At 62.7% G+C, this 12,223-nt stretch overlaps 2 protein-coding genes across 2 annotated transcripts in view; both read left to right on the top strand.

The window, feature by feature from the left end:
- SYMPK (symplekin scaffold protein) overlaps positions 1–237 on the top strand; it is a 33,083-nt gene extending 32,846 nt beyond the window's left edge. The window contains exon 27 of the mRNA XM_080361721.1: positions 43–237. Within this exon, the coding sequence (XP_080217847.1) occupies positions 43–204 (162 nt within the window). The 3' untranslated portion in view covers positions 205–237. The remainder of the gene's footprint in view (positions 1–42) is intronic.
- Positions 238–1,799: 1,562 nt separating this feature from the next.
- Positions 1,800–10,570, top strand: DMWD (DM1 locus, WD repeat containing). Its single transcript, XM_080361714.1, has 4 exons — positions 1,800–2,189; positions 3,500–3,682; positions 5,460–6,599; positions 10,286–10,570. The coding sequence occupies exons 1-4, from the start codon at positions 1,818–1,820 to the stop codon at positions 10,331–10,333; spliced, it is 1,743 nt and encodes a 580-aa protein (XP_080217840.1). The 5' UTR covers positions 1,800–1,817; the 3' UTR covers positions 10,334–10,570.
- The last annotated feature ends 1,653 nt before the right edge of the window (positions 10,571–12,223 follow it).

Raw genomic sequence — 12,223 nt, 5'->3', positions numbered from 1 at the left:
TTTCTAACCCCCCCCCCCCCCTCCCCCTTTTTCCATCTCCAGGACCACCCCACCAGCACCGAGCCCCCCGCAGCGGGGCCCCCCCCGGCTGATACAGCCCCCAGCAGCCCCCCCTCCTCGGAGCCGCCCCCCCCCGGCACCCAAAGCCCTGAGGTGCCCCCGGTGGGGGTCCCTGATGCCCCCCCGGGGCCGGCGGACGCTTGAGGGGGGATATTGGGTGCCCCCCCTACACACCCCAGGGTGCTGGGGGGGGGCGATGGGGGGGGGGGTTCGGTGGGTGCCCCCCACCCGGGGTGCTGAGCTCAATAAAGGTGTTGGAGCAGCTCTGGGGATGTGGCTGCTTTGGGGGGGCCCCCCCCAGTGCGGGGGGGCGGGGGGGGGGGGGGGGCAGAGGGCGTGGCCTCGGGGATGGGGGTGTGGCCGGAGCCTCAAGGGGGTGGAGCGGGAGCTGGGTCTCAATTGCTGGGGGGCGTGGTTTCAGGGGGGCGTGGCCTCGAGGGGGTGGGGGGGCGTGGCCTGAAGGGGGCGTTGTATAGGGGGCGTGGCTTTTGACGGGCGGTGATGTTGAGGGGGCGTGGCTTCACGGGGCATGGCCTGAAGTGAGTGATGCCGAGGGGGCGTGCCCTCAAGGGGGCGAGGTCGGGGGACGTGGCTTCAAGGGGGCGTTATCGAGGGGGCGTGGCTTTCAAGGGGGATTGTGCCGTTGAGGGGGCGTGGCCTCAAGGGTGTGCGGCCTGAAGGGGGTGGTGTCGAGGGGGTGTGGCCTCAAGGGGGCGTGGTCTAGGGGGCGTGGTTTTCAAGTGCAGTGTGCTGTTGATAGGGCGTGGCCTCGGTGGGTGTTGCCAAGGGGGCGTGGCTTCACGGGGCATGGACTGAAGGGAGAGATGCGGAGGGGGCGTGGCCTAAAGGGGGTGGGGCTTCAAGGGGGAGTGGCCTCGATGGGTGTTGCCTCGGGGGCGTGGCTTCAAGGGGCATGGCCTGAAGGGAGTGATGCCGAGGGGGCGTGGCCTGAAGGGGTTGCGTCCTCGAGGGGGCGTGGCCTCGAGGGGGGCGTTGTCGAGGGGGCGTGGCTTTCAAGGGAGGCGTGCTGTTGAGTGGGCGTGGCCTCGGTGGGTGTTGCCGAGGGGGCGTGGCTTCACGGGGCATGGCCTGAGTGGAGTGATGCGGAGGGGGCGTGGCCTAAAGGGGGTGCGGCTTCAGGGGGGCGTGGCCTCAAATGGTGTGGCTGCGAGGGGGCGTGGCGTCAAGGGGGCGTGGCCTCGGTGGGTGTAGCCGAGGGGGCGTGGCTTCGCGGGGCATGGCCTGAAAGGGGGTGTTGCCGAGGGGGCGTGGCCTAAAGGGGGTGGGGCTTTCAAGGGGGCGTGGCCTCAAATGGTGTGGCTGCGAGGGGGCGTGGCGTCAAGGGGGCGTGGTTTCACGGGGCATGGCCTAATGGGGGCGATCCGGAGGGGGCGTGGCTACAGTGGTGTGCCTGCGAGGGGGCGTGGCGTCAAGGGGGCGTGGCCTCGGTGGGTGTTGTCAAGGGGGCGTGGCTACAATGGTGTGGCTGCGAGGGTGCGTGGCGTCAAGGGGGCGTGGCTTCACGGGGCATGGCATGAAGGGGGTGATGCGGAGGGGGCGTGGCCTAAAGGGGGTGTGGCTTCAGGGGGGCGAGGCCTCAAATGGTGTTGCTGCGATAGGGCGTGACGTCGAGGGGGCGTGGCCTCATTGGGTCTCGCCGAGGGGGCGTGGCCACGCGTGACTCAGCCCGTTGCCATGGCAGCAGCGCCGGCCGCTGTGTCGCTTCCGGCGGGCGGTAACGCCCTTCCGGCGGGAAGATGGCGGCGGCGGCAGCCCCGGGCCCGGCCGAGGCTCCCGCGTCCCTCCCGGTGCAGCCGCTGGAGCTCAAGAGCCAATTCCGCACCCGCGAAGGCTCCTACCGGCTGCTGGGCCCCGAGCCCCGGCCCCGCGCCGGCCCCGCCGCCCCCCCCGGGCCGTCCCCACCGGCCGCCGCCGCCCCCCCCGCCCCGGGCTCCGCCGCCCCGGGTCCGGCCGCGCTGCCGCCGGTTCGCTTGTCCATGGTGCGCTTGGCGCTGCCGCCCGCCGAGGAAGCGGGGAGCCCGGCGGAGCGCAGCCGCGTCTGCTTCAACCTGGGCCGGGAGCTTTATTTCTACGGAGGAGCCGGTGCCGGGGGCCGCGGGAACCGGAGGGTAACGGGGGAGGGGGGGGGAGGGGGGGGGTGACAGGATCGGTCACTAATGGGGACAGTGGGGACAGTGACACTGGGGACAGTGATGGGGACAGTGGGGATGGGGGTGGTGACACAGAGCCCCCAGGAGCTCATGGGGACAATAATGGTGACCCCAGAATCTGTCACTAATGGGGACAGTGGTGGCACTGGGGACAGTAACGGTGACCCCAGAGCCCCCAGGAGCTCATGGGGACAATGGGGACATTAATGGTGACCCCAGGATCTGTCACTAATGGGGACAGTGGTGGCACTGGGGACATTAATGGTGACCCCAGAATCTGTCACTAATGGGGATGATGGTGACACTGGGGATATTAATGGTGACCCCAGGGCCCCCAGGAGCTCATGGGGACAATAGTGACAGTGACAGTGGGGACAGGGACAGTGACCCAGGAGCTTATGGGGACAGTGGTGGCACTGGGGACATTAACAGTGACCCCAGAGCCCCCAGGAGCTCATGGGGACAATGGGGACAGTGACACTGGGGACAGGGGCAGTGACCCAGGAGCTTATGGGGACAATAGTGGCAATGGGGACAGGGACAGTGACCCCAGGATCTGTCACTAATGGGGGTGATGGTGACACTGGGGACAGGGACAGTGACCCAGGAGCTTATGGGGACAATGGTGACACTGGGGACATTAATGTTGACCCCAGAATCTGTCATTAATGGGGACAATGGTGACACTGGGGACAGGGACAGTGACCCCAGAGCCCCCAGGAGCTCATGGGGACAATGGGGACAATAATGGTGACCCCAGGATCTATCACTAATGGGGATGATGGTGACACTGGGGACAGGGACAGTGACCCCAGAGCCCCCAGGAGCTCATGGGGACAATGGGGACAGTAATGGTGACCCCAGAATCTGTCACTAATGGGGATGATGGTGACACTGGGGACATTAATGGTGACCCCAGAGCCCCCAGGAGCTCATGGGGACAATAGTGACAGTGACACTGGAGCTTATGGGGACAATGGTGGCATTGGGGACATTAACGGTGACCCCAGAGCCCCCAGGAGCTCATGGGGACAATAGTGACAGTGACGTTGGGGACAGGGACAGTGACCCAGGAGCTTATGGGGACAATGGTGACACTGGGGACATTAATCGTGACCCCAGAGCCCCCAGGAGCTCATGGGGACAATGGGGACAGTGACATTGGGGACAGGAACAATGACCCCAGAGCCCCCAGGAGCTCATGGGGACAATGGTGACAGTGACACTGGGGACAGGGACAGTGACCCAGGACCCCCGTGTCCCCGCAGTCCCTGGACCTTCACAAACCCATCGACAAGCGCATCTACAAGGGGACGCAGCCCACCTGCCATGACTTCAACCAGTTCTCCGCCGGCGCCGCCACCATCCCGCTGCTCGTCGGCTTCTCCGCCGGCCAGGTCCAGCGCCTCGACCTCGTCAGGAAGGACGCCAGCAAGCTCTTCAACGAGGAGGTTCGTGCCCAAAAGTCCCAATATATTCAATATATTCATCAATTAGTAGCGTGAGGGATCGATCAGGTTGGTGACGGCACCAAGAAGGGAGGAGAGGGTGGTTTTGGTGGCGCCATTTTGAGCCCTGAGGTGATTTGGCGCCATTTTGACCCTGAGGTGATTCAGGCGCCATTTTGAGCCCTGAGGTGATTCTGGCGCCGCCATTTTGAGGCAGTTTGAGGGTCACTCTGTTTATTGGTAATCCCCACCTTAGTCACTTTTCGTACATTTTCTTCTATTATATAATGAAATCGAGGCTGAAACTCCTCAATTTGGTGCCCCTGGAGCCACTATTTTGACCCTGAGGTGATTTGGCGCCATTTTGAGCCCTGAGGTGATTTTGGCGCCATTTGAGCCCTGAGATGATTTTTGTTCCATTTTTGAGCCCTGAGGTGATTTTTGTTCCATTTTTGAACCCTGAGGTGACTCTGGTGTTGCCACTTTGAGCCCTGAGGTGATTCTGGTGCCACTTTGATCCCTGAGGTGATTCTGGTGCCACTTTGAGCCCTGAGGTGATTCTGGCGCCATTTTGAGCCCTGAGGTGATTTTTGTTCCATTTTTGAGCCCTGAGGTGATTTTTGTTCCATTTTTGAGCCCTAAAATGATTCTGGTGTTGCCATTTTGATCCCTGAGGTGATTCTGGCGCCATTTTGACCCTGAGGTGATTCTGCCGCCATTTTGGCCCTGAGGTGATTCTGCCGCCATTTTGAGGCAGTTTGGGGGTCTCTCTGTTTATCAATAATTCCCACATTAGTCACTTTTTGTACATTTTCTTCCATTATATAATTAAAGCAAGGCTAAAACTCCCCAGTTTGGTGCCCCTGGAGCCACTATTTTGACCCTGAGGTGATTCTGGCGCCATTTTGAGCCCTGAGGTGATTTTGGCGCCATTTTGAACCCTGAGGTGATTTTGGCGCCATTTTGACCCTGAGGTGATTTTTGTTCCATTTTTGAGCTCTAAATTGATTCTGGTGTTGCCACTTTGATCCCTGAGGTGACTCTGGTGCCATTTTGAGCCCTGAGGTGATTCTGGCACCATTTTGACCCTGAGGTGATTCAGGCGCCATTTTGAACCCTGAGGTGATTCTGGCGCCATTTTGAGCCCTGAGGTGATTTTTGTTCCATTTTTGAGCCTTGAGATGATTTTTGTTCCATTTTTGAGCCCTAAAGTGATTCTGGTGTTGCCATTTTCACCCTGAGGTGATTCTGGTGCCATTTTGACCCTGAGGTGATTTTTGTTCCATTTTTGAGCCCTGAGGTGACTCTGGTGTTGCCACTTTGACCCTGAGGTGATTCTGGTGCCATTTTGAGCCCTGAGGTGATTCTGGCGCCATTTTGAGCCCTGAGGTGATTCTGGCGCCATTTTGTCCCTGAGGTGATTTTGGCGCCATTTTGACCCTGAGGTGATTTTTGTTCCATTTTTGAGCTCTAAAGTGATTCTGATGTTGCCACTTTGATCCCTGAGGTGACTCTGGCGCCATTTTGCCCCGTGAGGTGATTCAGGCACCATTTTGCCCCTCAGGTGATTCTGGCGCCATTTTGACCCTGAGGTGATTCTGGCACCATTTTGATCCCTGAGGTGATTCTGGCGCCATTTTGCCCCTGAGGTGATTCAGGCGCCATTTTGATCCCTGAGGTGATTCGGGCGCCATTTTGAGCCCTGAGGTGATTTTTGTTCCCCCCCCTTTCTCCCCCCCACTTCCTCCCCCCCCCCCCATTACCCCCCATCCCCCCCCAGCGCCTGATCGACAAGACCAAGGTGACGTTCGTCAAGTGGCTCCCGGGCACCGATCGCCTGTTCCTGGCGTCCCACGCCAGCGGCCACCTGTACCTGTACGACGCCGAGCAGCCCTGCGGCGCCGCGCCGCCCCACTACACCCTCCTCACGCAGGGCGACGGCTTCAGCGTCTTCTCCTGCAAGAGCAAGACCCCCCGCAACCCCCTCCTCAAATGGGCCGTGGGCGAGGGGCCCCTCAACGAATTCGCCTTCTCTCCGGACGGCCGCTCGCTCGCCTGCGTCAGCCAGGACGGCTGCCTGCGCGTCTTCCACTTCGACTCCATGTTACTCCAGGGCATGATGAAGAGCTATTTCGGGGGGCTCCTCTGCGTCTGCTGGAGCCCCGACGGCCGCTACGTGGTGACGGGCGGCGAGGACGATTTGGTGACCGTTTGGTCCTTCGCCGAGGGACGCGTGGTGGCGCGCGGCCACGGGCACAAATCCTGGGTCAACGCCGTGGCGTTCGACCCCTTCACCGGCGGGGGCGACGATGGCGACGGCAACACCGACACCGAACCCGACGACCCATTGGCGCGCCGCTCGCCCCCCGTCACCTACCGCTTCGGTTCGGCGGGGCAGGACACCCAATTTTGCTTATGGGATTTAACCGAGGACGTTCTGTACCCCCGGCCGCCGCTCTCCCGCTCCCGCCCCCTCGCCGGCGCCGCGGACCCCGGCGTCCCCGGGTTACCGCGCTCGCTGTCCCGCTCCAACAGCCTCCCGCAACCGGGGGGGACGAGCTCGACGCGCGTCCCCGACGTCCCCCCGGTGCTGAGCGTGGGTCGCTTCGCCACCTTGACCTTGCAGGAGCGTAAAGGACCGTGTGGCGGTGCCGAAAAGGAACACAAACGCTACCACAGCTTGGGGAACATCAGCCGTAGCGGTGACAAACCCCAAAGTGGGGGACGGGGGCGTTTGGACACGGCCAAAGTTTTGGGGACGGCGCTTTGTCCCCGGTTGCACGAGGTGCCGCTGTTGGAGCCTTTGGTTTGTAAGAAGATCGCGCACGAGCGGTTGACGGTGCTGCTGTTCCTGGAGGATTGTATCGTCACGGCGTGTCAGGAGGGGCTCATCTGCACCTGGGCAAGGCCGGGGACCCCCGTGAGTGTCACGGGGGGGGGTTTTGGGGGTCACAGAGGGGGTTTGGGGGGTCAGAAAGGGGTTTGGGGGGCTGAGGGTCCTGTGTGGTCACCATGTGTCAGGAGGGGCTCATCTGCACCTGGGCCTGGCTGGGGACCCCCAGGAGTGATGGGGGGGTCATAGAGGGGGTTTGGGGGTCAGAGAGGAGTTTGAGGGGCCATAGAGGGGGTTTGGAGGGTTCATGGGGGGTTTGGGGGGTCACAGAGGGGGTTTTGGGGGGTCAGAAAGGGGTTTGGGGGGCTGAGGGTCCTATGTGGTCACCATGCGTCAGGAGGGGCTCATCTGCACCTGGGCATGGCTGGGGACCCCAGGAGTGATGGGGGGGTCACAGGGGGGGTTTGGGGTGTCCCAGAGGGGGTTTGGGGGGGTTCATGGGGTCATAGAGGGGGTTTAGGGGGTCAGAAAGGGGTTTGGGGGAGCTGAAGGTCCTATATGGTCATGGTGTATCAGGAAGGGCTCATCTGCATCTGGGCACGACCAGGAACCCCCAGGAGTGCTGGGGGGGGTCACAGGGAGGTTTGGGGATTCAGAGAGGAGGTTTGGGGGGGCTCATGGGGGATTTGGGGGGTCACAGAGGGGGTTTTGGGGGGGTTTGGGGAGTCAGAAAGGGGTTTGGGGGGCTGAAGGTCCTGTATGGTCATGGTGTGTCAGGAGGGGCTCATCTGCACCTGGGCAAGGCCGGGGACCCCCATGAGTGTCACGGGGGGTGGGTTTTGGGGGTCACAGAGGGGGTTTTGGGGGGTCAGAAATGGGTTTGGGGGGCTGAGGGTCCTATGTGGTCACCATGTGTCAGGAGGGGCTCATCTGCACCTGGGCATGGCTGGGGACCCCCAGGAGTGATGGGGGGGTCACAGAGGGGTTTGGGGGGTTCACGGGGGGGTTTGGGGGGTCATAGAGGGGGTTTTGGGGGGTTCATGGGGGGTTTGGGGGGTCAGAAAGGGGTTTGGGGGGTCAGAAAGGTCCTATATGGTCATGGTGTATCAGGAAGGGCTCATCTGCATCTGGGCACGACCAGGAACCCCCAGGAGTGATTGGGGGGTCACAGGGAGGTTTGGGGGGGCTCATGGGGGATTTGGAGGGTCACAGAGGGGGTTTTGGGGGGGTTTGGGGAGTCAGAAAGGGGTTGGGGGGGCTGAAGGTCCTGTATGGTCATGGTGTGTCAGGAGGGGCTCATCTGCACCTGGGCAAGGCCGGGGACCCCCATGAGTGTCACGGGGGGGCAGTTTGGGGGTCACAGAGGGGGTTTTGGGGGGTCAGAAAGGGGTTTGGGGGGCTGAGGGTCCTGTATGGTCATGGTGTGTCAGGAGGGGCTCATCTGTACCTGGGCCTGGCTGGGGACCCCCAGGAGTGATTGGGGGGTCATAGAGGGGGTTTGGGGGGTCACAGAGGAGTTTGGGGGGGTTCATGGGGGATTTGGGGGGTCACAGAGGGGCTGAGGGTCCTGTGTGGTCATGGGTGTCAGGAGGGGCTCATCTATATCTGGGCATGGCTGGGGACCCCCAGGAGTGATGGGGGGGTCACAGAGGGGTTTGGGGGGTTCACGGGGGGGTTTGGGGGGTCATAGAGGGGGTTTTGGGGGGTTCATCGGGGGTTTGGGGGGTCAGAAAGGGGTTGGGGGGGCTGAAGGTCCTGTATGGTCATGGTGTGTCAGGAGGGGCTCATCTGCACCTGGGCAAGGCCGGGGACCCCCGTGAGTGTCACGGGGGGGCGGTTTGGGGGTCACAGAGGGGGTTTTGGGGGGTCAGAAAGGGGTTTGGGGGGCTGAGGGTCCTGTATGGTCATGGTGTGTCAGGAGGGGCTCATCTGTACCTGGGCCTGGCTGGGGACCCCCAGGAGTGATGGGGGGGTCATAGAGGGGGTTTGGGGATCAGAGAGGAGTTTGGGGGGTCATAGAGGGGGTTTGGAGGGTTCATGGGGGGTTTGGGGGGTCACAGAGGGGGTTTTGGGGGTCAGAAAGGGGTTTGGGGGGCTGAGGGTCCTATGTGGTCACCATGCGTCAGGAGGGGCTCATCTGCACCTGGGCATGGCTGGGGACCCCAGGAGTGATGGGGGGGTCACAGGGGGGGTTTGGGGTGTCCCAGAGGGGGTTTGGGGGGGTTCATGGGGTCATAGAGGGGGTTTGGGGGGTCAGAAAGGGGTTTGGGGGAGCTGAAGGTCCTATATGGTCATGGTGTATCAGGAAGGGCTCATCTGCATCTGGGCACAACCAGGAACCCCCAGGAGTGCTGGGGGGGTCACAGGGAGGTTTGGGGGTTCAGAGAGGAGGTTTGGGGGGGTTCATGGGGGATTTGAGGGGTCCACAGAGGGGTTTGGGGGGTCACAGGGGTTTGGGGGGTCACAGAGGGTTCTATGGGGTTACAGAGGGGTTTGGGGGGGGCCACAGGGTTTTGGGGGGGTCACAGAGGGTTTTATGGGGTCACAGAGGGGTTTTGGGGGGTTCACAGATGTTTATGGGGTCACAGGGGGGTTTGGGGGGTCACAGAGGGTTCTATGGGGTCACAGGGGTTTGGGGGGGTCACTGTGTTTTGGAGGGGTCACAGAGGGTTCTATGGGGTCACAGAGGGGTTTGGGGGGGTCAGAGAGGTTTATGGGTCACAGGGTTTTGGGAGGGTCACAGATGGGTTGGGGGGGTCACAGGGTTTTGGGGGGGTCACAGAGTGTTCTATGGGGTTACAGAGGGGTTGGGGGGTCACTGGGTTTTGGGGGGGTCACAGAGGGTTCTGTGGGGTCACAGAGGGGTTTTGGGGGGTCACTGTGTTTTGGGGGGGTCACAGAGGGTTCTATGGGGTCACAGAGGGGTTTTGGGGGGTCAGAGAGGTTTATGGGGTCACAGGGTTTTGGGGGGGTCACAGAGTGTTCTATGGGTTACAGAGGGGTTGGGGGGGTCACAGGGTTTTGGGGGGGTCACAGAGGGGTTGGGGGGGTCACAGGGTTTTGGGGGGGTCACAGGGGTTTATGGGGTCACAGGGTTTTGGGGGGGTCACAGAGGGTTCTATGGGGTCACAGAGGGGTTGGGGGGGTCACAGGGTTTTGGGGGGGTCACAGATGTTTATGGGGTCACAGGGTTTTGGGGGGGTCACAGAGGGTTCTATGGGGTCACAGATGGGTTGGGGGAGGTCACTGTGTTTTGGGGGGTCACAGGGTTTTGGGGGGTCACAGATGGGTTGGGGAGATCACTGTGTTTTGGGGGGGTCACAGAGGGTTCTATGGGGTTACAGAGGGGTTTAGGGGGGTCACAGGGTTTTGGGGGGGTCACAGAGGGTTCTATGGGGTCACAGATGGGTTGGGGGGTCACAGAGAGGTTTGGGGGGGTCACAGAGGTTTATGGGGTCACAAAGGCGTTTGGGGGGTCACAGATGGATTGGGGGGGTCACTGTGTTTTGGGGGGTCACAGAGGGTTCTATGGGGTCACAGATGGGTTGGGGGGGGTCACTGTGTTTTGGGGGGGTCACTGTGTTTTGAGGGGGTCACAGAGGGGTTTGGGGGGGTCACTGGGATTTGAGGGGGGGCACCAGAGGTCCCATCAGCAGCCTGGAGTGTCAAGAAGGCGTTTGAGGCGGGGGGGACACTCAACGTGTCCCATTGTCCTCAATGTGTCCGTGTGTCTGTCCCCCCCATGGTGACCAATGTGTCCCCCCCCCTCGCAGGGCTTGTCCTCGCAGAACGGCGGCTCCCCCAGCGGCACCGTCGTGTGACTGTCACCCTCAATGTCACCCTCGTGTCACCCTCAGTGTCACCGTCACCCGTACGTACCCCACGGGTGCCACCCACGTACTACTGACCCCCCCCCGGGCGCCCCAATGTCCCCACGGCCACCCGCTGTCCCCCAGCACCGGCGGGGGGGGCGGCGGTACCTGTGCCTTTGTCACTTTATGTCCCCACGGGGCCACCGGGCGCTGTCCCTTATTTATACTAAAGAGACTCTTTTGGCACACGGGGGGGCCGGATGTGTCTGGGGACAGATTGGGGACAAGGGGGGGGGGGACACCAGGGACATGGTGGGTGCTGGGGGGGGGGCAGGTGGGGGACACACTGTGGGATGGGTTGGGGACACGTTGGGTGGGAGGGGGGGACAGGTTGGGGACAGCGGGGGACATGTTGGGTGGTGGGGGGTCAGGTTGGGGACACTGGGGGACAGGTTGGGGACACTGGGGGACACGTTGGGTGGTGGGGGGGGTCAGGCTGGGGACACTGGGGGACACTGTGGGACAGGTTGGGGACACTGGGACACACTGGGGGACACGTTGGGGACACTGGGGGACACGTTGGGTGCTGGGGGGACAGGTTGGGGACACCAGGGGACACATTGGGTGCTGGGGGGGACAGTTTGGGGACACTGGGACACACTGGGGGACAGATTGGGGACACTGGGGGACACATTGGGTGCTGGGGGGGTCAGTTTTGGGACACTGGGGGACACAATGTGGGACACATTGGGTGCTGGGGGGGGTCAGGTTGGGGACACTGGGGAGACGCTGGGTGTTGAGGGGGTCAGGTTGGGGACACTGGGGGACACATTGTGGGACACATTGGGTGCTGGGGGGACAGGTTGGGGACACCGAGGGACATGTTGGGTGCTGGGGGGGACAGGTTGGGGACACTGGGACACACTGGGGGACAGGTTGGGGACACTGGGGGACACATTGGGTGCTGGGGGGGTCAGGTTGGGGACACTGGGGGACACATTGTGGCACAGGTTGGGGACATTGGGACACACTGGGGGACAGGTTGGGGACACTGGGGGACACGTTGGGTGCTGGGGGGGTCAGGTTGGGGACACTGGGGGACAGGCTGGGGACATGGGTGCTGGGGGGGGGTCATGTTGGGGACACGGGTGGGGGGGGGAACACGGGGGATGCGCCCACATTGGGGACACATTGGGTGACACCATGGGGACACAACACCCCCCTCAGGGCCATTTTGGGGTGTCATGTGTGTGTCCCCCCCCCAGCACAGACACCAATGCAGAAACACAACTTTATTGTCATCAATTCCCGGGGGGGGGACACAATAAGCTGGGGGGGGGGGGGGGAGGGGAAATAAGGGGGGGGGGGTCAAAAAATTGGGGGGGGGGGGGGCGGTATAAATAAGGGGGGGCTTAGTGCAAACGTGGGGCGTCCCTACAAATAAATTACTAGTGGGGGGGCCCCGGGGGGGGCACCCACCTTGGGGGGGGGGGTTGGGTCCCGCCGCCCCTCATTGCGGGTCATGGGGGTGACAGGGTGACACCCCAGCCCCCCCCCCGCTCTGTTTCTGGGTTGGGGGGGCCCGGATGCCTGGGTCCATCCCCCCCCCGCTGTGTCTAGTGGTTCTGGGGGGGGGTCTATGTACAGTGGGGGTGTCACCCCCCCCCCAAACCCACGGTGGGGAAAGGGGGGGGGGTTCAAGTGCAAGAACAGGGGGTGCTGGTGAACCCGGACGCCTGGGTCCCCTCTGCAATGGGGGAGGGGAGGGGGGGGGTGCCTCTCAAGGGGGGGTCCTCGAGGGGGCGGGGGGGGCGGCGCAGAGCAGCAGACAGTCCTTGGTGGCACCGGGACGGGGGACCTGGGGACAGGGTGGGGGGGTCAGCACGGTGACACTGTCAC

Source organism: Nesoenas mayeri, assembly GCF_963082525.1.
Source record: "Nesoenas mayeri genome assembly, chromosome: 37".
NCBI lineage: Eukaryota > Metazoa > Chordata > Aves > Columbiformes > Columbidae > Nesoenas > Nesoenas mayeri.
Note: the sequence above shows the minus strand (reverse complement) of the source record. Positions and strands in the feature narration are given on the sequence as shown.

Excerpts from the sequence above, each read along its gene's own strand:
- DMWD (XM_080361714.1), top strand. The coding sequence starts at position 1,818 with ATGGCGGCGGCGGCAGCCCCGGGCCCGGCCGAGGCTCCCGCGTCCCTC. Across the intron at positions 2,190-3,499 it reads GGGGCCGCGGGAACCGGAGG|TCCCTGGACCTTCACAAACC; the intron begins GTAACGGGGGAG and ends GTGTCCCCGCAG. Across the intron at positions 6,600-10,285 it reads GGGCAAGGCCGGGGACCCCC|GGCTTGTCCTCGCAGAACGG; the intron begins GTGAGTGTCACG and ends CCCCCCTCGCAG.